At 36.8% G+C, this 22,245-nt stretch overlaps 2 protein-coding genes across 3 annotated transcripts; one reads left to right on the top strand and one right to left on the bottom strand.

Annotated features, from left to right (window-relative positions):
- Nucleotides 1-18: 18 nt before the first annotated feature.
- LOC106180931 (uncharacterized) lies at nt 19-22,193 on the bottom strand. Of its 2 annotated transcripts, XM_087000253.1 has the most exons (18): nt 22,000-22,190; nt 21,047-21,202; nt 20,138-20,249; nt 19,874-19,967; nt 10,485-14,574; nt 10,060-10,170; nt 9,525-9,919; nt 9,085-9,199; nt 8,783-8,883; nt 8,315-8,487; nt 5,171-5,527; nt 4,536-4,597; nt 2,525-4,227; nt 2,031-2,281; nt 1,596-1,770; nt 1,165-1,228; nt 662-761; nt 19-504 (listed from the first exon to the last, which is right to left on the bottom strand). In XM_087000253.1, exons 2-18 carry the CDS (start codon nt 21,091-21,093, stop codon nt 451-453), a joined length of 8,004 nt encoding a protein of 2,667 aa, XP_086856379.1. In that variant the 5' UTR covers nt 21,094-21,202; nt 22,000-22,190; the 3' UTR covers nt 19-450. The 2 variants fall into 2 exon arrangements, with proteins under 2 accessions (XP_086856379.1, XP_013420558.2); XM_013565104.3 differs by lacking the exon at nt 19,874-19,967 and having other exon boundaries at nt 22,000-22,193.
- On the top strand, nt 5,737-7,670 carry LOC106180932 (uncharacterized). Its single transcript, XM_013565105.2, has 2 exons — nt 5,737-6,287; nt 6,550-7,670. The coding sequence occupies exons 1-2, from the start codon at nt 6,268-6,270 to the stop codon at nt 7,601-7,603; spliced, it is 1,074 nt and encodes a 357-aa protein (XP_013420559.2). The 5' UTR covers nt 5,737-6,267; the 3' UTR covers nt 7,604-7,670.
- Nucleotides 22,194-22,245: the final 52 nt, after the last annotated feature.

The following is a 22,245-nucleotide window of genomic DNA, read 5'->3' as shown; positions in this document are numbered from 1 at the left end:
CATAAGAGGAAAAAAAAGTTAACAGTAAAAAAGCATTTTATATCAAAATGGTATGCAGTTTTACAATATAAATATATTAAATCTGAAGTGAATATTATTTACAAAATGGTTCATTAAATGCTTCATTACTTATAGCAACGCTATAAAATGATCTGAAACTTATCCAAAAATAAGACTTCTAGTTTTTTTTCTCATTCAGCTAGAAAAGCCAACATACAATGACGGACAAAACCTCGACTATATTTCTGTTTTAATAAACTTTCCTGCACTGGCAATGTCTTATTTAAATGCCAGCACACTTACATATGCTTAAGGAAAGCAATATGATTGTCTTATTTTCTTTATGTGCCAAGACGTGAAAATTTATGGCTCTCAACTACATGACTCTTGTGGCTGTTCCTATTGTTTGTCCCCTTGTCTGTGTGAGCCTTATGATGACAAAATAAGCCCTCATGGATTTGGAAGCCAGGGTCCTTTATTCTTTAAAACCTTATTCAGGACTTTCTGAAAAATAAATCAACCAAAAGTTGCTAAAATTACAGAATGGGTAAAATTCCACTCATAAACTATATAAATAAACAAAATGTCGATTTCTAGACAACAAAAGTAGCATTTATGACACCGAATACTATTTTACATGTTTCAAGAAATGTGTATTTACCTCTTTGAAAAGCTGTGCTCTGATACGGTTAGTTTTGTACTTCTCTTGACGTTTCTTCTCCTCAATTTTTTGTATCACTTCTGGAAGCTTTTGATATATTCTGAAAAGTAATACTGTAATCTTAGAAAATATAAAATCTAAAAACTGTGCTTGAAAACTAAAAGTGTTAGTGTTTTTTGTTTTGTTTTTCTTCTTCCTTTTAATTTATTTTTCTTCCCTTTACTGAAAATAGACATATGTATCCCTGCCACACAAAAATTTCTGAAGTTGACGTCTGTGACTTTGAAATGGGTCAGGGTGCCCCAATGAGCTCCCCAAGAGCCATCAATGACCTCATTGCAATGGTCTCTGCACTATCCTAGTATTTTTGTGGTATTAAATTAACAAGGACATCTTTTCACATTAAGAGAATCAGTGGTGTGAAGATGATGAAATATGAGCCCAATTCCTTTGACATAAATTGGGCCAAGGGGTAAAAATTTACAGAAGTTTAATTTACTTACTTAAGTGAATGCTCTCTCATTTCACTCTTGGTCATTACACGCTGCTTTGGTTGGTGCAGTTGCTCTAAAATATATACATTTTGAATTTACCCAACATACTATAAAATTTTAAAATGTACTAAAACTGTTAAACTTAAAAACCCATGCTGTAAGATACAGAAAGAAGTTATATATACAAAATGCCCCTTCCATTCACATATTGTGGAAATCTCACTAGATTACAACAGCATTTTCGTAATACACTAGCATGAGAACAATATATAATGCAATACCATACAAATTTTTTATCAATCAGAAAATGTTTACAAGGTATGCTGATCAGTTAACAGAAAATATCCCAGTCTACAAACAAAGAGCTTTCAATCTGCACTGTGAACCAACTCAATTTTGGAATCACTTTTGAGAGTCCAGAAATGAAAATAAATAATTACCACTGTAAGGATGTGCATTGGGATTGGCATGTTTTCTTCTTTGATCAGCAAAGAGGTGCAGTCTCTCCCTGTTGTGCTGTTCTTGAACCTTCCTTTCCTCTGCAGCTAGGACAATTCTCCTCTGGCGCTCTCTAGACCTAGAGATTGCCTCACCTTTAAACAAGACAAAGGCCTCCTACAAGAGGATAAGATTTAATTTTCAAATTCTTTTCACCTAAAATCATGTATACATTCCCAAAAAAGGCAATATATAATTATGTCACATCCAATTTACTTGTGGACAGAACTACATGCACATCACCAGGGAGCTTGTATGCTTTAAATTATTCTTTAAAAGTAAGCAATAAAATGTTTAAACACTGAACACATCATTTTACATCATGTGATTTAATCAACATACAATAATATTCTTTTATTCAATAAACATACTATTACCTGTAATGTCAGTTTCTCTGAGGGCTTAATCTTCTCTCCATTATTCAAGACATTCACACGGTCACTTTTCCTTGACAGATACATGTCCACTTTACTCCCAGTGTCCTTTAAGACTGGATCTTGGTTTTCTTTGCTTCTGAAATGACTGGAGAATTGAAGCTGCTTGTTTTCTTGAACTGACTGTTTCTCCTGTAATGGCCTTCTCCAGGGTTTCGGTTTGGTTTCCTTCATTGGAATATACCAAGCTAGACCTGAAAAAAGGTTAGAAAGCCATGAATTTTAACTCAAAGTAAAATAATACGTATGGTGCATGGGATGAGCATTAGTAAATTAAATTGGTTTTTATCTCTTTTACTAAATACCTGCATTGTCTTTAATTACTTAATGATAAAACTTTAAAGTACTGTATCCCATACAATTTCAGAAACTCAAGGACAGGCATGCCCACACATTCGCACATTTACTTGAAATGTCATACATCTTTAAAATATTACCTGGACTATGCCTCAGTTTGTCAGGTTTTGCACTTGTGGGCGGAGTCTCAGGACTGAAGATTTTAGAAGACCGTACAGCAGGTTTATCCTTAGGCTTTGGTGAGCTCACTGGTACTGTCACAAATGACCTTTGATTGCTGCTGCTGCCGCCTTTCTCTGCTGTATACTCCCTGTGTTCTGATGGGGCTCCCGAGACCCGAGGTGTTGTTTGCACTGCTGCAGACACCATGCTGACATCCGCTCGGTACTTGCGTTTAATCGGGGGACTAGGGAGCATGGGTGAGGGAAATATTGTTCCAACATCTCGTGTTGTTTTCTGGGTTGAAGTATCAACTTTCAGGGGTGTGCTCTCTGCTTTCACTGCTTTCTTTGCTTGTCCTGTCCTGTCAACAGAAGTGTCATTCCCAGGAGGATGATTTTGTTTAAACTTTTTCCCTTTCTCTTTCACTTTTGCCTTGGGAGCTGCATACTCTGGCTTTTTGAATTCGATGTATGCAGATTGGGGACCGTACACTTCTTTCAAAGGCTTCTCTTTTTTCCCAATCATCTGCCTGTCTTTCTCTTCCTTTGCTACAGATTTCCTTTTCTGTCTCACATGAGCATCTTTGCACCCACACACGCTGTGATCAGTGTCGGTTGTACTATCACTGACTTCCTCGTACTGAGTACTGGGCAGATTTACAGTTCTTTGCACATCAGGTGGCTTCTGTTTTCTAAGCACTGCTGCAGTTTTTTGAGAAGGCATGGGAGAAGGTGTGTAGCTTTCCAATTCTGATTCTGGAACTGGTGTTAATGTTGTAGATTTTGTAGCCGTAACCTCTCTTGATTCACTGCTTGTTGAAGACATAAGAGAGCTCTCATTGCTCCATGTAGAACCATTCACAGTTGATGATGTTGTAGAGATGGAGGACATCGAATCAGTGTTTATAGACTGTTTTTCAGAGTCTCTTTCTTTTAATGTTTTCTCCCACTGTTCAATCTTGTCTTTCCTTTTCTTCTCCCGTTCTTGGTGCCTGATGAACTTTTGTTTTTGCCTCTCAATTTTTCTTTGCAATTTTACCATCCTTGGATCCACTCGCTTTGGATCATAAATTCTGTAGAGTTTTTCATCTACTTCTCCTGTTACTACTTTGCTACTCAAGGCATCAACAGTTGTATCCTCAGGAACAGACTGGATTGTTTCATCTGTCTCGTTAAACACACTTACCAGTTGGTCTCCGGGGAGAAAATCGACCCTAGATGGTGAAGGTCTTGAAACAGGCTTATCTTTCTCCATCTTATGTCCCTGCTGTATTTGGTCATCTTTCTGTTGATCAAATGTCTTCCCTTTTTCTAATGTTTTCTCTTTTGCCTTACGAGGAACATTTCGCTTTTTTTCCAATTCATAATTACTGCTGATAACGGAGTCAATCATATCACCAGTCTTTTTCACTTCTTTTGCCCTTCCTTCTTTCTCTGCACACATTTTTTTCACCATGTGTTGCACTGGATTTTTCAAGAGGCTACTGAACTCACTCTTCTTCTGTGGGCCTCTCTGCTTGGCTTCCCCAGTTATTTCCTTGAATCTCTGCCACATTTCCTGGAGGTTGGAAGGCATATCAGACATATCACTTTCACTGTCAAGAGCTTCTTGCAGATGCTGAAGAGCACTCTTGTTCTTGTTGACTTCACTGCCACCTACTGACTGGATCTCCTGTGCTGAGCTAAAAAACAAACTGTAAGTAAGTCACCTGACAGGATGGCCATAAAATCTTTCACAGGGAGGAGTAAGGATGGAGGGGGGTAGCTCCATTCACTGGTCCAACTTACCAGAGGACAAAGTACTGGATGGTTAATATAAACGTTTGACAAGTGAAAATGGATATTGACTGTAAAAATTTGCATAGCATCTATCTTTTGATAATTGGCTAAAAGTCCAGTTACCTTTAAAATTCATTTTGTTACTTTCCCAGTCAAACAGGTATAATCACTTTGAAAGGTACATTAAACACAATTAATTTATGGAAATCACCTTTTATCCTGCATGTGCCCCTCAATGTGTTTATCACTGCTGATATCTGCCTCACTGTCTTCCTGCAATGAAATATTCTAATTGTAAGCATTTTTGCTTCCTGTACAAAAAAAATTCTCCTTTAATTTTCAGATATAAAACGTACTTTGGATTCTACAAGCCTCCTACTAGTATATGCATTTCAAGGTGATAAGAAGGCACAAGAGTGAGTAAGAAATTGGGAGAGTCACTGTTTGGGTCCATAAAAACAAGCTAATTTCCACTTCTATCAAAAAATATTTTGTCACATTTCATTTAATATTCAATGTCAATAGTAACTTTAAGTCTTTCTTTGATGATTTTAAAAATTATTTCTTTGACTGCAAATACCTAAAACATTCAAAATAACAATCTCAAAATGACAATTTGTTTACTATAAATGAAGGAGAAAAATCATGTCATTTTCTATGTCAGAGTTAATGTGTTCTGATTCATTCAAATTTAAAAACTGTATGGTCACACTATAGGAAGAACATTTGACTTTCATATAACATTGTCTTTTTCTTGCTAAATTTGTGAAAATGATAAAATGACACATTTTTTTTTCAAATTTAAATTCAGTTTAGGTATTTAATTACTTTTAAATGAAACTTCACCTCTGCCAAAAGAGGAGTAAGAGCATCTCCCCTTCCACCATCTCTCGTCTCCACTGGGGATAAAGTCCGTCTTCCATGATACCTGCTGTCCACAGGTACACCAGAACCCCCTCTTTCTGAAGATGGCGTTTTGCTTTTGAGATCCGAAGGGTAGTCAATGAAAGACCTTGCTGGAAGCTTGTGGTAGTCTCTAGCATCCAGGACATCTTCTTTGTGAAGACTTCTCTGAAGAGGCCTGGAGTTGTGTCTGCTGTCACCTGGTTGATTGTCACCTTGATGTCCATCAACTTGACCATCTTGCTGTGCAGTTGGCCTCCCAGTAACAATCCTGGTGCTTTTTTCCTCTCCTCTGTGCACCTGTAAGACAAGAACACTTAGATAGTATGATATAACCTTCAAGTTATCATGTTTTATTCAAGCTCAAGAGAATGTCACTGGAGCTGCAATAAGTCAAGGCAATAAAAAGATCAATAATTCCATAGATGTACATTGTCAATTTCATGACTGATTCAAGAAGTTTGAAAGACATTTACTATTATAGCAAAAACAGATACCACTGCTACTGTGTTTTCATATCAAATAGTCATATTTGAACATTTAAAGGTCACCTGAAAACTGGTCAAAAGATACTAGAATTGCATATCATGCAATGCCACGAGATGCAAAGCAGTGAAGTTCATTAAAGAATTCTGGCCAGTGTTTTGATTTCTTTGCAGTGTCTTTAGGCCATAATAAAATCAATTTTTCACAAGATGGAAAAGAACACACCTACTTGACCACTTCATTAAATACCAAATGCTAATTAAGTGAGAAATGGTGGAACAAAACACCCAACTGCTCTTCTGATGTCATCAATCAATAATAGTGCTTGATCAATAAAACAAATAAATGATATAATAACAAACACTAACTTTTGGGAACTGAGATTAAAGGCTTAAAACTGGCAAAAATTGCCATGCAGTGCACATTTACACCCAGTGCTGTCAAAATAATCAATAGTACAACAAAGGCACATGCACAATTCGAATCAATAGCACTTAATCATTTCCAGATGAGTTAAAATGGAGGAGCTGTAAAAGGCTGACACAAAGTAAAACATGCGGACATCTTTCTATAGGTACATGGGCATTCTTCTTGTTGTTTTTTGGTTTGTGTAGGCTCCCTACATTTTGGTTAGTGTGAAATATTTGTTTTAAATGAGAAACTTTAAGCTGTTGGTTTCAACTTTTGTCATATCTTAAATAATGTACTAGTACTAAAAGAGAATACTGAGCTAGTTTCAAATGAATGATCAATGTATTTACTCAATCACTGTTGGCAAATTCCAAGTATAAAAGCTTCACAGGTAACTGTAACATAGATGCCCTTGTCTTTCACAGATCCAAGGTGCCAATAATCTGCAGCATCTTAACCATCACTGCATTACTATGGATAGCACAGCATTCTCAGTCTTCTCAACCACTGGCCAGGCTTACAGAAAACCATCATCCAGATTTCAAAGACAATCCTAAAGACGGGAGTTATCTCAAAGACCTGGGACAATCATCAGCAAGGATTTTACAGAAGAAGACTTTAGTTACCATTCCCAAGATAATCCATCAGTACTGGCCTGATTACCACATTCCACCAAACACACAGTCCTGGATATCATCATGGGAATCCAAGAACACGGACTGGCAGCACTGGTTCTGGACACAAGATGCTGTGGATAAGTTTTTCAAAAAGTTCTATCCCAGTTTTCAAAAAGAAATGTCTACTGCCAATAGTACCAAGCAGCACAGAATCATAAAGGAAGAGATAGTCCGGTATTTAATCATCTACGAGTTTGGTGGACTCTTTGCTGAACTTGACGTGGAGTGTTTACGACCTCTAAACAGAGCACTGGCTGGTAAAGTGTGTGTTCTAGCTGAGCAGCCGGCTGAACACGCACTTTTGTTTCAATATCCAACTGGGAGCAAACTGCTCAGCAGTGCTTTACTGATGTGCCGTCCACACCATCCTTTTTATAAGATGGTAATTGACAGTATCAAGGCAGGCACCACAGTGGACAGCAGTCCTGTAACTCTGAGCACACTGTACAACTCATATATGCAGAACCCACCAACCTTAAAGCTAGATTACATAAGCGTAGCACCAGCTAATCAGTTTAACCCAAGTTTTGATGTGCAGGCCACCCAAAACTTGCGAATCAGATGTGCAGAATCTAACAAAACTAAGCAAGAGGAAAAACTTTGCCAAAAACTTGTCAAGAGAAAATTCCAGAATGAGCCAATATGGCCCTCCTCCTACACAGACCACAAATGGCTGCCACATGATTATGACCATTCTCAGCCACAAGGACGTTACTCGAAGCAGAGCAAAACAGATGTCAGAAAATTTCTTAATGAGACTATTTTTCCCGCAGAAAAAATTGATGCACTTAACAGCAGATAAATAACTTACTCACATTTTTTGTATATAAGAAGCCAAAATTGACAAGTATTTTGACATACAGCATAAAGATTTTGTCTCCTTTGTTTTTTTCTTGAAAATTTTAATTTCTTTTAAATTTTATTTTAATCTTTAAGATTATGTACATAAAGTAAGGCATTGATAACTGACAATTGTTTTCACCTCAGAAAACAGAAGTCTATTTTTTAATTTAAACAAATAAATACTGGATGACAGCATATAAAAAAGAGTAACTTTGACTAAAGAATGTTATTTAATTTCTTTTTCATGTATCTACAGCTGATTTGGACAGCAGTTGCTTATTTGTTCATTACAAATAATTGCAGCCATGACTTTTAAGCTGCATTTTCAAATAACATGGACTATGAGAAATGAATTTACAACGTCTATATATAACTTAACAACTTCTATAAATCATTTATTATCTTATTCATTTATCTAAATATCATATTTATAAATAATTAGCTAAATTTGTCATGTTAGATCCTTTTAAAACAAAACATAAATAACAATCCATGATGAACACAGCAAACAGTCAGAAGTGAAAAATATACAACTGTTGGCATCAATCAAGAAGACTATCACACATATGCAAGTGCACATGTATGCACACACACACACACACACACACACACACACACACACACACAATAAAAATTATTAAAAAATTATGGTCTTTACACTTCAACCTACCACTGTGTCCCTCTCATCTATGGTGCCTAACACTGGACCTGGGGATGGGGATGGGGATCTTGACTTAGGAGAGATACGGTTTCCGTATATTCCACGTGCATGCTTGGGTGCCACATCCTTCCTGGATCCTAGAAGATGTGGTGGAAGGCTGGGACCTAATGCATCATCTGAACCTGGAGAGATAAATTACAATATTAAACAAATGGTAAAACTATGAATTCTACAGTCATCCAAAAAGGAGATGTATCTTATAGCCACAGTAGGGAACACATGTTCAAACAACCGAATTCAAATATTTTGTAATTTCTGTGTACTTGTAGCTTAAAATCACATGTAAGATGAATATACTCTATTCAAACATGAATTAAAAATCTTCACTTCAACAATTTAACAAATGTCAAAAACTGGAAATTTAACAATAATTCAAGTTAAAAAAAAATTTAAATAAGAGAGCAGATGTTTTCTCACCTGTGTGAGTACTTTCCAAGGTGGTTTCGCTGTGTGCTACAGATAACCCGGAATCTTCCACACCACTTTCTACATAGTACAGCTCCTCACTACCATGAGGCCTGAAAATATACATCCAAGTTATAGATCAATGTATGATTTTTTTCATATGTGAGAGTAGGTGCTGGAAACATTCCTTTAAAGCTTGTAGATAGCCACTAGAAATAGTAATATACAAAACCTCATTATTTGATCTTTAAACTACACCTAACCATCTTTATGGCAAAGTATTAAAAATTATTGTTCCCATGGCAAGGCCTCACCTATATGGCCTGAGAGCTGGGGAGGTACTCCTTGACCTCCTACTGGCATCCCCTACAGAAAATCTCATTTGCTGACCTAGAGTTGGACTCCACGATCTTCTGTGAAAATCTCCACCTGAAACAAATTCAATTAAGTGCTTGTCAATGAATTTGTGAAAATGAGTCTTAAGGACCAATTTCCAAAAAAAAACTATCGTTCTATGTAGATCTATCCAATTCCACTGGGACTCTCACTGAATGCAATCAGATTAACAGATTAGCATGCCTCCTCCTGGCATTAAGAAGAATACAGAAAAGATGGTGATTTAACGAGCACACCTCAGAAAAAATAATATCTGACACATACAACGGAAAAAACACAAAGACAAAGCATTACTCATTTGAACATTTTTTGTTTTTGATCAGTTAATCACCTAGCACACATGCCTCTCATCCCTTACCTGTTCTCACGTGTTGTCTCTCAACTGGTCTCACTGCGAGCTCAAAGTGCCTTTCTACATTTGGTATTCTTTTTCCACCAGTATATACTGGGGACATTCTACCCATTCTGTGACCATTTTCTTTAGGCTCTGGACTTGTACTTCTAGTTCGGTGAACATTTCTGGAGACTGGTGATGGTGTCCGTATTCTTGCCCTGACATCATGTCCTCTTGACCCAGTTGTCATTTCATTGGACTTTCGTTTCAAGTCACAGCCATCAGACACCTTTGACTGGACTACAGGTTTTCTTGATTGCAATGGAGAAGCAGACCTCATGAATCTTTTATCATCCTGCATTTGTTCCCGTCTCACTGAGCCCAAAGAACTGCTGCCCCTGGCAGAGGTCTTTAATTGGCTGTAACATAAAAAAATATTTTCGAAGCATAAAAACATACAAAGCTCATTGCCTTGACAGTAAATAAATGTCTTTTGGCATGCATGGATTAAAATTAAGAAATTCACAATAACCGATCTCAAATTACTTCAGTAACTTACCTGGTAGCTCTCTGACTAAATGCTCTGTGATCACCTGACTGCTCTTCTTCCCATGCAGTTCTCCTCCTTTCAGAGTGGCCCTCAGCAGAGTGTCGGTTTGGTACAGGGCTCCTTAAAAGAACAAACAATGCTCATGTATTATGTGGAAAAGTTTTATGCTCTTGATTTCACTTTAATGTTCTTTACTTCATAAAAAAACTTAACTATCATTACTTACAGTAAGATTTATGCATGCGTATCATTTTTTGACAAAAATCAAAGGCAAAAAAAAAAAAAATAAATAAAAAATGAGAGTAGGAGACTATCTATCTTAGAGTTTTGAAAATTAAGAAATCTTATTAGAAAAGCAGAAAAAAAGAAAAAAAAATACAAAAATAAATAAAACAAAATGAATTAATGGAAATAAATAAACTGTTGCAACCTACATTGCCTTCATGGTCTGTTCCCTAAGGGGGTCACTTTGAGCCCTCTGCTGGTGTTCAATACCATCACCCACATGCACAAGCCTGCGGATTTGGTCCTTGTTCCCTGCTTTCTTGTCCTGAGCAGTGACCACAGAGGGAATGGGTGCATAGCCTGCTTCTGACCTATGTCCAGAATAACTGGGTTCTGACCTGCGGCCACCTTGAGGGGTTTTACTCCTCAGATCTGGTGGATATTCAATGTAACTTCTATTGTCAACAGAGCCTATATTAGATTGTCTATCTGAAATTTGTCGCTTCTCCAGATCCCTCCTTTGAACTTTACCAAAGTCTCTGTTCTCCTGTTGTTGAATTCTGTTGTCAGTGTACAATCTTGGTACAACAGGTGCCTGGAAGGCTTGTCTTATCATAGCCTTAGCAGCTTTCTCTGTTATAAACTTCTCTGCGTCTGATGGCGAATTTTGCAAAAAGGATTCGTCTTCAAAAAGCTCATCTCTGTAAGCATGTATTCCAAGATGATCCCCAGGAGACATATTTTTTTGTGAGGGGGTCTGCATCAGGCTTTTATCAAAGCGTTGCCTGGCTGCTTTCTCTAACTGAGCTGCAAGTAAAGTTGTGGCTGTGTTAAATGCAGTGAATGGGCCAGCTGCCATTGGAGTTAGTGTGAAGTCACTTTGCTGTGACAAAGGTCCAGAGCTGAGCTGACTAAGACCATTTCCACCTTGGCTGAGGCTGTACACAGGGATCTGTGTAGGAATCTGTTGATTGTCACTCTCTAGAAGACTTTCAGACCTGGAGGTTTCTGATTTTTCTGAAGATTCTTCATCTTTTCTCCCTCCTCTAATTTCACTGTGCCCAGGAGTAGTGCTCTTTAAATCAGATGGATACTGAATGTATGATCTAGCCATCTCTGCTTTGTTCTGAGACAATAGCTGTTCTTCCTCTTCCTCCACCTCCTGTAGTATTTGCTGGACCTGTTTCTGTGGTGATTCTGCACCCAAGAGTACCCCAACACGGCGAGCAAGGCTATCAGTGCTGCCATAATGATCATCTTTTTGTGAAGTTATAGCTCCTGTGGCGAGTATTTCACCTTCCTCAGTGATAACAGCATCATGGACTACCCTTTCATAGTTGTCCCCGGAAGCAGGATTCTTAACATCAGCTCTCATTGAACTGGTACCCTCCGGTTCTGACCTATTAAAGGAAGCATAACTGCCAGGCAACTGGCTATCAGGCAGAGAAACCTCCTTCAGTGTACCAAGAAATCTACCATCCCCCTCATCATAGCCCAGGTCAGCACCATAATCCCAGAGGAGTTTCTTACTTCTGGGTGCCCCTGCCAGACCACTGCTCGACTCCTGGCTTGAATCCTTGGATTTCTCTGTGGGTTCTTCTTCATGCTGAGTGCTCTGTTCTTCAGGGGACATGTGGGGTCTGATGTACTTGTCATAAAGGTCCTCTTCATCCTGGTGTGACTGCTGCAGTTGCTGCTGTATATCATTAAGTTCCTGCTCCAATACTTCATAGTCCACCTCTTGTGACAGGTACTGCTGGGGTACAGGCACTTGTGTTAAAGGAATCTGTGTCAGCAGATCCTGTGACAGAGGCAAGTCTACAGGGGCAGCTTCACCATCTAAGTGCTTAGTATTAGACAGTATTGCTTGCACTCTGTTTGACAAGGAGTCTGTACTTTGGACACTCTGCATACTACTGGTCCTCTGCAATCCTACCATTTGCCGTGGCACAGGATCATCTTGAAAGGTCTCAGCAGCCAGCCCCCTGGAGGCATTAAAATTGGATTTTTCATTAGATTTCCTATCCTTTGTAACATCAGTGGGTCCTGTTGTATCCTCACTGATGCCAGAACCCATAGGAAGAGACACACTGTGCGAAAGGCTTCCATACGAAATAGGACTGGAGTGTGCCTCACCATGGGAGAATTCGGCACCCTGTAGAATGCTTTGAATCCTAACTGATAATGGGTCAGAAACTCTATCACTCGGACCATATGGAGGCAAATCTTTGGGAGACATATTTGTTTTCCTTGCTTTTTCCATCAGGACACTTTTCGTGCTAACTGAACTGTTGTCAGATCTTGAACTCCCTGGTCTCAGAGCACTGAAACCTCTCTCACCTAAAGACCCACTCAGCCTAGGGTGAGGAAGTTCATCATACACAGTACTTGTAGTGCTGCGTGGACTGATAACATCTGCCACTGGTGAGGGCCCATGTTTTTTAGCATGTACCCTAGCTGCTTGCCCAAAGTTTGTAATGTCGTCCAAAGTGCCTTTTCCATTATTTGTTTCACCTTTGACTCCATCAGATTTGGATGTTGCTGGCGGTGATGACCTGACAGTTGAAGGAGCACTGGCAGTACTAAGAGGTAGTGATTTCACAACCTCCTCGCCATATGGGTCTTCCATCTCAAAATCTGCCCCTCTTAGCAGTAATTCGACTCGTCTGGCCAAGGAGTCTTGGCTCTGTGTACTGCCTGAAGATGGCTGACTGAGCCCCTGTGTTGCAGGCTGGGAGAGGGGCTGGGAAAGAGGCTGTGATAAGGTTTCTTGTGATGGAGGTAAAGTCAATTGATCTGAAACAACTGACGTGATGGTTTCTTGAGAATCTGGGAGTTCAGAGGTATGAGGCACTGGTGATCTGCCTTCTTTGCTTCTGGATCTTTCAGTTTCAATTTCAGAAGTTTTTGATGATCGCGATGATGAGGCACTCAGTAACTGATCCCGCTCTTCCACTGATATGTAGTCAACTCCTGCACTGCGAATGACCTCACTCACGTCTGAACTTTCTGAGCTGGTACTTTTCTTTTCAACTGACTCACTGGTACTCAAGGAACTTTGGGAGCTGCAACTTCTCTTGCTAGTGGCATCAGTGGTGTTCACAGACCCACTCCTAAGCTCTGCAGGATAGTAAATGTAAGAGGCCAGAGGCTTTACATCAGACTTGGACATGTTGTCTGGGGCATCCTTTGAAGAAGTGAAACCTCCATCAGCAACATCTGAATGAACCGTGTCTTGTCTGCTAATAATCCTCATCTGATCACCATCCTCATCTATTGCCTCAGCTGAGGCAGCACCTTCACTTTGATCAATTCTTCCACTATTGTCTGATGAGACACCCCATGACACACGCTTCTGTGGGCCAGTGCCTTTTGAAAGAGGCTTTTCCTGCTCAACAACAGCTATAGGTAAACCAATGTCATGATCTGCCCTTAAAGGGATCTGTCCAGCCCTGGCTGGGTTAGTAGTGCCAATGCTTAGTATTCCACTACCCCCTGTAGTAAGGCCTTGGGAGTACTTCTTCAGTTCAACACCTGAAGTCTTTGGAGGGCTTTTTATCTGAGCTATGGGATCAACTAGGCCAACTACATAAGGTGTGGACTGACTAATTGGCTTTTGTTCTGTAAAGACCAAGGAGTCACTTATCATGCTGAAGGGGTACCTGCTATGGCTGAAGGCCACAGAGTCCTCTTCCAGCCCATGGTTTGGTTGAGGGGGCTCCTCTTGAGGTGGAGAAGCTTGGAGATACATGTTAGGAAGGACACTGACATTGGCCTGTTCCTCCCCTGCTAATCTTGGATGCTTGACTGGAGGCTCTTCTTGGGAACCATGATCAGAGTCTTCAGAATGGACATTTCTGAGTTGGTTCTCCCCTTCAACTGCCTTGACAACTGTGCTTTTGTTGGGTTCAGGCTCTTTCAACAATCCTTCATTTTCAAAAGGCTCTTCAACCTTGCCTCTAGTACCAATAACATCTATTTGGGGCCCTATTTGTGGAAGCAAATGCTGAAGGTTCCCCTCTCCATTGGAGCCAGTGTGAAAGGTGCCACTGGACCTCCAAGAACTGTCACTTTCTGACCTCTGTGAGTATCTCCCACTCAGTGCCTGATAATCATCTTGCTCATTTCCACCATCCCCTGACTCACGTGGTGTGGATTCCTCATCACTGACTGGCTGCTGGGACAATGAAAACCTTCCACTTATGAAATCTGATGATACTTCTGCAATGAGATTCTTGACTTCACTTCCAACAAATTCAGCTGCAGCCGTTTCTTCAAGAGGATGCTGTGAAAGTGAATCTAGAAGAAATGAATATGGACATATAGTAAATTATCAAAATTATCTCCAAGCAAGGTGTTAGCTGTCAAGCCGTCTTTTAGATGCCCTGTTTTTGACTCAGATAACCAAAATTTTATTGCAACAGTTTACACAATATTAGTCCAAAACTTGTTTAACAGTTATTATTATTGACAAAATAAACTGCTTTCACTACCTCACGTCTTCTCCTGATGCATCCCGGAAAATTGAGAAAAAGTTACTTAAAATATCAGCCTAATCTCCAAACAGTCTGCTGTGCCCTCGATGAGCTTGAAGAGTTCTAAGGGCATGAAATACTCAATGACAACAATGTTCGAGTAGTCTTCAATCATTTCAAAGGTTATATAAGTGACCAAGGACTGCACTTGACTAGTTAATCTCCAATCACTAAATCATATCATACGCTGTTTGAAATATAATTTCTTTATACAAAGTCAAGTTAAAATTTACCTAATGAATTGTAGAAAGAGAAGTATATCAACGTATAGAACTTTAATGACCAGAAATTTTCCTTTGCACCATTTTACTTTTCTACAATAAACGGGCTGCAATATATGATGAACATGATGAAACACTAATCATTTTAAACAGCAAAATAGTTTCACCACTACTAGGTCTGCAATTTTAATGTAATGATATTTACACAAAAAAAAAAAAAAAAAAAAAAAAAAAAAAAAAAAAAAAAAAAAAAACAGGCAGCAAAGCTGTCAAATGTACAGACAAAAACCAGAAAATAAAAACGCAGGAAATAGGATACTGTCAATTCTGATGAACTAATGTATTATGCTTACTGTAACTGCATAGCCAACATCAAATTCTTATTCTGCATAACATTGGATTAGGATGAAAGTAAAATGTGTATCAAGCATTAGACTAAGTTCCCATACCTAGATCAATCTAACAGGATCAATCCAACTCCAAGGGGTTTCTCACTAAATTGCTTTCAGTTTGAGAGTCTTAGGATTCTGGCATGCCAGTTTCAGTAGGCGTGACAGACAACTAAGCCACTTACATTGATTGCAATTTAGCGAGAATTCCCATGGAGATAGATCGATCCACAGTTAGCGTGATAGGCTCTGGAAATAGTCCCTAAGGTGTCAGGCTGATAAGAGTTAAACTTTGGAAATGCCAGAATGAGGTATAGTGAAAATTACACACAAAAAAAAAAATTGCTTAAACTCATAATATATATATATATATATATATATATATATATATATATATATATATATATATATATATATATATATATATATATTTTTTTTTAATTTTTTTTTTTTTTGGCTGTATGTCAATCCTAAGAATCATTTTTGTAACTTAACAAAATACAAAAAATGTTACAAAGTAAGAGTACAGGGCTCCTGGCAGATGGGAGTGATAAGTCACAACTTGAAAATGCCAGTATAGCACTCTATAAACCTGCATTGCCTCCAAAACAGAAAACAATCACACTGGTTTTAAAACACAAGCTGCGCACTTCTGTCTTATGAAACTTTTCACTAAGTTTCAGTATCGTAAGTAACATGGTTTTCCCTTAATCGCTATCCTGGCAGCAGTGTCTAAAATAGGGTTTTCTTCAACTTTCATGCAATAAAACATAATGACATAATGACCATCAAATTTTTTATAAAAAAATAAAAGTATCATGAATATTCAGAAAATGTGATTTGGGAAGGTCTTCAAGGCCATGGAAGTTCAGAGTCACACTTTCAAAATGCCAAAATGTAAACAACAGATAACTGTACTAAAATGATTTTCTTTCCATTTTCAACACCTTTTTTAAAACAAAATGATCAATAAACTGTCATTTTTAAATGTTCAACTAGGAAAATTGTTGACATAGGAAAAATATCAATAGAACAATTTTCAATGTCCAATTTGCTCCATTTGCAGATGCTGAACATAGTGAATGATTAAATCTGACAAACTGCAATGATGAGTTCCTTTCCATTTATGATACTTTATTACACAATGCACAATATTATAACAGGTTTACCGTCATTTTTATATAATCAACAAACAATATTGTTAAGAAGCAGAAAATGTCAAAACAACACTTTTACATATCTTATTAGTTCCATAATGAGACTGTTAACATGCCTAAGAATTAAATCTGAAGAAATAACAATTATATACAAAAATACAGAAAATGCACAGCACTTCTGGTGGATGGGAGTATAAAATCACATCTTGAAGATGCTAGTGTTTGAAAAATAATTTTAAAAAAATTTTAAATAAAACGTAAAAAATTCCAATAAAGCTGCTATTCAAACTTTTAATCTAGCTGTATTAACTTGATATTAATAACCCCACTAAGTTTGAGAAAAATAAAGCACTGTTATGCATCTATAGCATGTTGGCATAACACATTCTTTTTGTTGTAAATTATTTGCAATGTTAAACACCATTTATCTGCACAATTATCACCAAATCCTAATTTTGTGACACAGTTAAGAGAGCTAAACCTATGGGACTTTACAGGGAAATCTCAAGGAGTGTTTTATGTAATCTCATTTAATGGCCAATTGAAAATTAATGAGTAGGCAAGTGACTTTAAAGACCTTAATTTAATTAGTGATCACCCAAGGGACAATTTTAAAGACTGCTATCCATACAGTACCGTCATATAGCACAAAGGTGTTGCATACATGCTGAAAAAAGTGAAAAAACAGCATTACTTCCCTAAAAATGACCCGATCATGCTGATTTTCAAACTTGACCTGCGTATTATGAATATTCATTAGTTCTGCAAGTTTCAAACCAAAAGGTTAAATGGTTTTCCACTTATCATGTTATCAGTGTTGCATATATGCTGAAAAAAGTGAAAAACAGCATAACTTCCTTAAAAATGACCCAATCATACTGATTTTCAAACTTGACCTGCGTATTATGAATATTCATCAGTTCTGTAAGTTTCAAGCCAAAAGGTAAAATGATTTTTCACTTATCATGTTATCAGTGTTGTATATATGCTGAAAAAAGTGAAAAACAGCATAACTTCCTTAAAAATGACCCAATCATACTGATTTTCAAACTTGACCTGCGTATTATGAATATTCATCAGTTCTGTAAGTTTCAAGCCAAAAGGTAAAATGATTTTTCACTTATCATGTTATCAGTGTTGTATATATGGTGAAAAAAGTGAAAAACAGCATAACTTCCCTAAAAATGACCCGATCATGCTGATTTTCGAACTTGACCTGCGTATTATGAATATTCATCAGTTTTGTAAGTTTCAAGGGAAAAGGTAAAATGGTTTTCCACTTATCGTGTTATCGGTGCTGCATATATGCTGAAACAAGACAGCACTGTTCTGCAATGGGTTTACTTCCATTTTTAAAACACTTTTTTAACATAAAACAAAATAAACAGTTTTCTACCATTTGTATATGATCAACTAAGAAAATTGATGAGATGGGAAAAATATCAATAGAACAGTGTTAAATGTCCAATTTCCTCCATTCTGAGATAATGAATATAGTAGATGATTGAATCTGACAAACTGCAATGATATTTGTTTATTTCCATTTTTGACACTTTATAACATAATACACAATAACAAGTTTACCATCATTTTTACATAATCAACTAACAATGTTATTAAGATGCAGGAAATGTCAAACAAACACTTTTACGTATCTTATTAGTTCAATAATGAGACTGTTAACATGCCTAACAATTGAATCTGAGGAAATAAGAAAAAACAGCATAACTTCTAAAAGAATGGCCCGATTATGCTGATTTTGGAACTCAACCAGCATTTTAGTTAGTTTGACTACTCCTGTGAGTATAATGACAATTGGCCTATCTGTTTTTCTTATATTGTGTTATTAGCGTTGCATATATGTTGAAAGAAGTGAAAAAACAGCATAACTTCCCTAAAAATGGCCCGATCATGCTGATTTTCGAACTTTACCTGCGTATTATGAATATTCATCAGTTCTGTAAGTTTCAAGCCAAAAGGTAAAATGGTTTTCCATTTATGGTGTTATCGGTGCTGCATATATGCTGAAAAAAGGGAAAAAACAGCCTAAATTCACTAAAAATGACCCAATCACGCTGATTTTCGAACTTGACCTGCGTATTATAAATATTCATCAGATCTGTAAGTTTCAAGCCAAAAAGTAAAATGGTTTTCCACTTATCGTGTTATCGGTGCTGTATATATGCCGAAAAAAGTGAAAAAACAGCATAAATTCCCTATAAGTGACCCGATCATGCTGATTTTCGAACTTGACCTGCGTATTATGAACATTCATCAGTTCTGTAAGTTTCAAGCCAAAAGGTAAAATGGTTTTCCACTTATCGTGTTATCGGTGCTGCATATATGCTGAAAAAAAGAGAAAAAATAGCCTAAATTCACTAAAAATGACCCAATCACGCTGATTTTCGAACTTGACCTGCGTATTATAAATATTCATCAGATCTGTAAGTTTCAAGCCAAAAAGTAAAATGGTTTTCCACTTATCATGTTATCGGTGCTGTATATATGCTGAAAAAAGTGAAAAAACAGCATAAATTCCCTATAAGTGACCCGATCATGCTGATTTTCGAACTTGACCTGCGTATTATGAACATTCATCAGTTCTGTAAGTTTCAAGCCAAAAGGTAAAATGGTTTTCCACTTATCGTGTTATCGGTGCTGCATATATGCTGAAAAAAGTGAAAAAACAGCATAAATTCCCTATAAGTGACCCGATCATGCTGATTTTCGAACTTGACCTGCGCATTATGAATATTCATCAGTTCTGTAAGTTTCAAGCCAAAAGAAAAAACAGTTTTCCACTTATCGTGTTATCGGTAAAAGTGCACGGCGACGACGGCGACGGCGACGGCGACGACAGACGCAGATGATGGCTATATGTACAGACACATCTGTGTCTGTACATAAAAAGCAGGTAAGGGGGGAGGGGTGTACAGACATTTTAGCTCCGCAGTTGTAAAGTAATTGCTTTCAGGTAATAAAATTTTGTATATTTTGCCATGTCTTGTGTCCTAACTTGTGGAAATCTATACACAGCTAGAAGATAATGTTAAACAAAACACTATGAAGTAGTTGATGTCTGTTTTATTTCTGTAGTATTTCTATTATAATGCTAATATAAATTTGTGAAGAAAAAACCTGGTATACTTGTCTACATTTGCTAATCATGAAGAAAGTTTCATCTAGACTAGATCTAACTCGTTTCAGTCATGTGCTTTTTTTTTTTTGGTGACAAGTAGTCATGGTCTGCGATAGGCTAATTCTGCCACGTGGTCCTATTAGTCCCCCATTTATACCTTTTAGGGCGATGGCAATCACATACATACAATATGATGTAACAGCTCTCTGTATTTTGCAAAATGTGAGCACTGACGTCATCCAGGGTGTAATCTGTGATTGATATTTTAGAAGAATAAAAGAAATTTTCCCATTAAAAAAAAAATAAATAAACAATGATATTTACTAAATTAACTGTGTTTTTTAAATAAAAATTTTATGCTTCTTGATTTTTTGACTTGTTTATCTCAATCATAAACTCCAATTTAAAGAATATTTTGTACCTGATGTTTTTGTGTTTTGTTTCCTTTCTTCAACAGTTGTACCACTGGAATAAGTTGGTGATAACTGGAAGTGATCTTCTTCGCGACTGTCATGAAAATCAACTGGTCCAATCTGAAAAATAACATTATGCACATACACCCTATTTCCATAGATTTTTAGATCGATCTATCCCTGTGGGGAGTCTCACTAGATTACTGTCAGCTTGGCCAGCTTAAGCGTCTGTCCCGCCTACTAAAAGATGTAAGGGGGTAATTAACTATGGTGCCCGCTCGGCTGACTGCAATTTAGCGTGAACCCCCAGGGAGTTAGGTCGATCTAAAACTTATCTTTCGATCAATCTTAATCTCTGGGAAAGCACCCATATACTCAAATATACTGGCATTTTCAGGAAAAAATTGATACTGTCCCAATCCATCCAAAATAATAATAATAATAATAATAATAATAATAATAATAATAATAATAATAATAATAATAAATAAATAATAAACATGTATTATAAAAGCATTATAAAAGAATTAAACAGAAAACATACTTTTGCCCCAAAAAGACAAAATAATTCTTCCCAAAACTTTATATTAAAAAAACAACTGAAGTTAAGAAAATATGGTTGTAAACACAGACGATAACCTTAAAACTGTCACTGTACTCTCATTATGCACATATATTCAAATATACTGGCATTTTCAAGAAAAAATTTGATACTGCCCCAATCCCATCCAAAATAATAATAATAATAATAATAAATAAATAAATAAATAAACAATAATAAACACATATATAAAAAAGCATTAATTAAATATTCTTTTACCCAAAAAAGAAAAAAGAATTCATCCCATAACTATATATTAAAATAACAATTATTGAATTAAAGTTAAGAAAATATAGTTGTAAACATAGACGATAACCTTAAAGCTGTCATTGTACTCTCCTCCACTCTCTGGAGACAAGGCATGTTGAGAGAGTGTGGGAACTGACACTAAGCCTGTTTGGTCTGGTAGAGATTCCTGCAGAATGCTGTCTGCTGTTGATGCAGTGACTCCTGCTAATTCACCCCATTCAGGCTACAATAAAAACAAACTATCCCTATTATCTGCAACCATTAGAGACATATTTGATCAACATTATTTAAATAGGTAATATTATAAATTTTATCTATAATTATAAAGAATATGAAGTAACTTTTTCCATGATCCTAAAGAAATTTGCATCTACCACACCTATTCATATATAATAGCAAGTGATAAATATTAAAATTACTCTCTCTCTCTCTCTCTCTCTCTCTCTCTCTCTCTCTCTCTCTCTCTCTATATATATATATATATATATATATATATATATATATATATATATATATATATATATATATATATACTAGTATATCACGGAGAATATGATCGATTGAGACGATTCACTTTGGAAGAGTGCTCTACCCATGGTGACGGAGCATGGGGAGCTGATTTAATATGCTGTTTGGTCAATGGTATTTCACTGTTCTAAAAATATAAGTCTTTAAAAGTCTTTTTTAAAAGACGTATATTAAAATATATGTCATCTGCCGGTCTAATTTCAATGAGTAGCCTATTTCATAGTTTGGGCGCATATGTTGAGAAAGTCAGAGGTTGATCGTTTTTCTTTTTTGCATTATGGTAGACTAATGTGGCATTTTTAAGTCGAGTACAGCAAATCAAGCAATTAAGGTCAGAGCAATTATGGTTAATACTGATCTTGTCAATGGGCAAAAACAAAAATTAGATATCTATAAAGCATTTTTGATACTTTTACTGCATAGAATCATTCAAAAGACATATAGAGTAGCCTGTTATTTTTACATTTGTGCTACCACTCATTCTCTACCCACCTCCGACTCCATGCCATGCAACCTTAACGAATGTCACGAATTTTGAAGCAATGTTTACGTTTGAATATGAGCGGCCATATTGGTATAGCGCCGTTGCGTTCAAACGAGATAAACGCTATATGAACCAAAAAGTAAAATACTGTACTAAATACAAATACAACTGAACAATATATTGAAATTTAAGTGGAAATTTTAACCATTTGTGAATCTCTTTTAAATTCTTGAAAAATACACAGTCTCCCACAG

This window comes from Lingula anatina, chromosome 1, assembly GCF_051362555.1.
Source record: "Lingula anatina isolate TDL-2025a chromosome 1, LinAna3.0, whole genome shotgun sequence".
NCBI lineage: Eukaryota > Metazoa > Brachiopoda > Lingulata > Lingulida > Lingulidae > Lingula > Lingula anatina.
The sequence above is the reverse complement of the archived record's forward strand: the minus strand, read 5'-3'. Positions and strand labels throughout refer to the sequence as shown.

Excerpts from the sequence above, each read along its gene's own strand:
- LOC106180932 (XM_013565105.2), top strand. The coding sequence starts at position 6,268 with ATGCGGACATCTTTCTATAG. Across the intron at positions 6,288-6,549 it reads ATGCGGACATCTTTCTATAG|ATCCAAGGTGCCAATAATCT; the intron begins GTACATGGGCAT and ends TGTCTTTCACAG.
- LOC106180931 (XM_013565104.3), bottom strand. Across the intron at positions 10,171-10,484 it reads GAACAGACCATGAAGGCAAT|GAGCCCTGTACCAAACCGAC; the intron begins GTAGGTTGCAAC and ends TGTTCTTTTAAG. Across the intron at positions 1,229-1,595 it reads CAATGCACATCCTTACAGTG|AGCAACTGCACCAACCAAAG; the intron begins GTAATTATTTAT and ends TATATATTTTAG.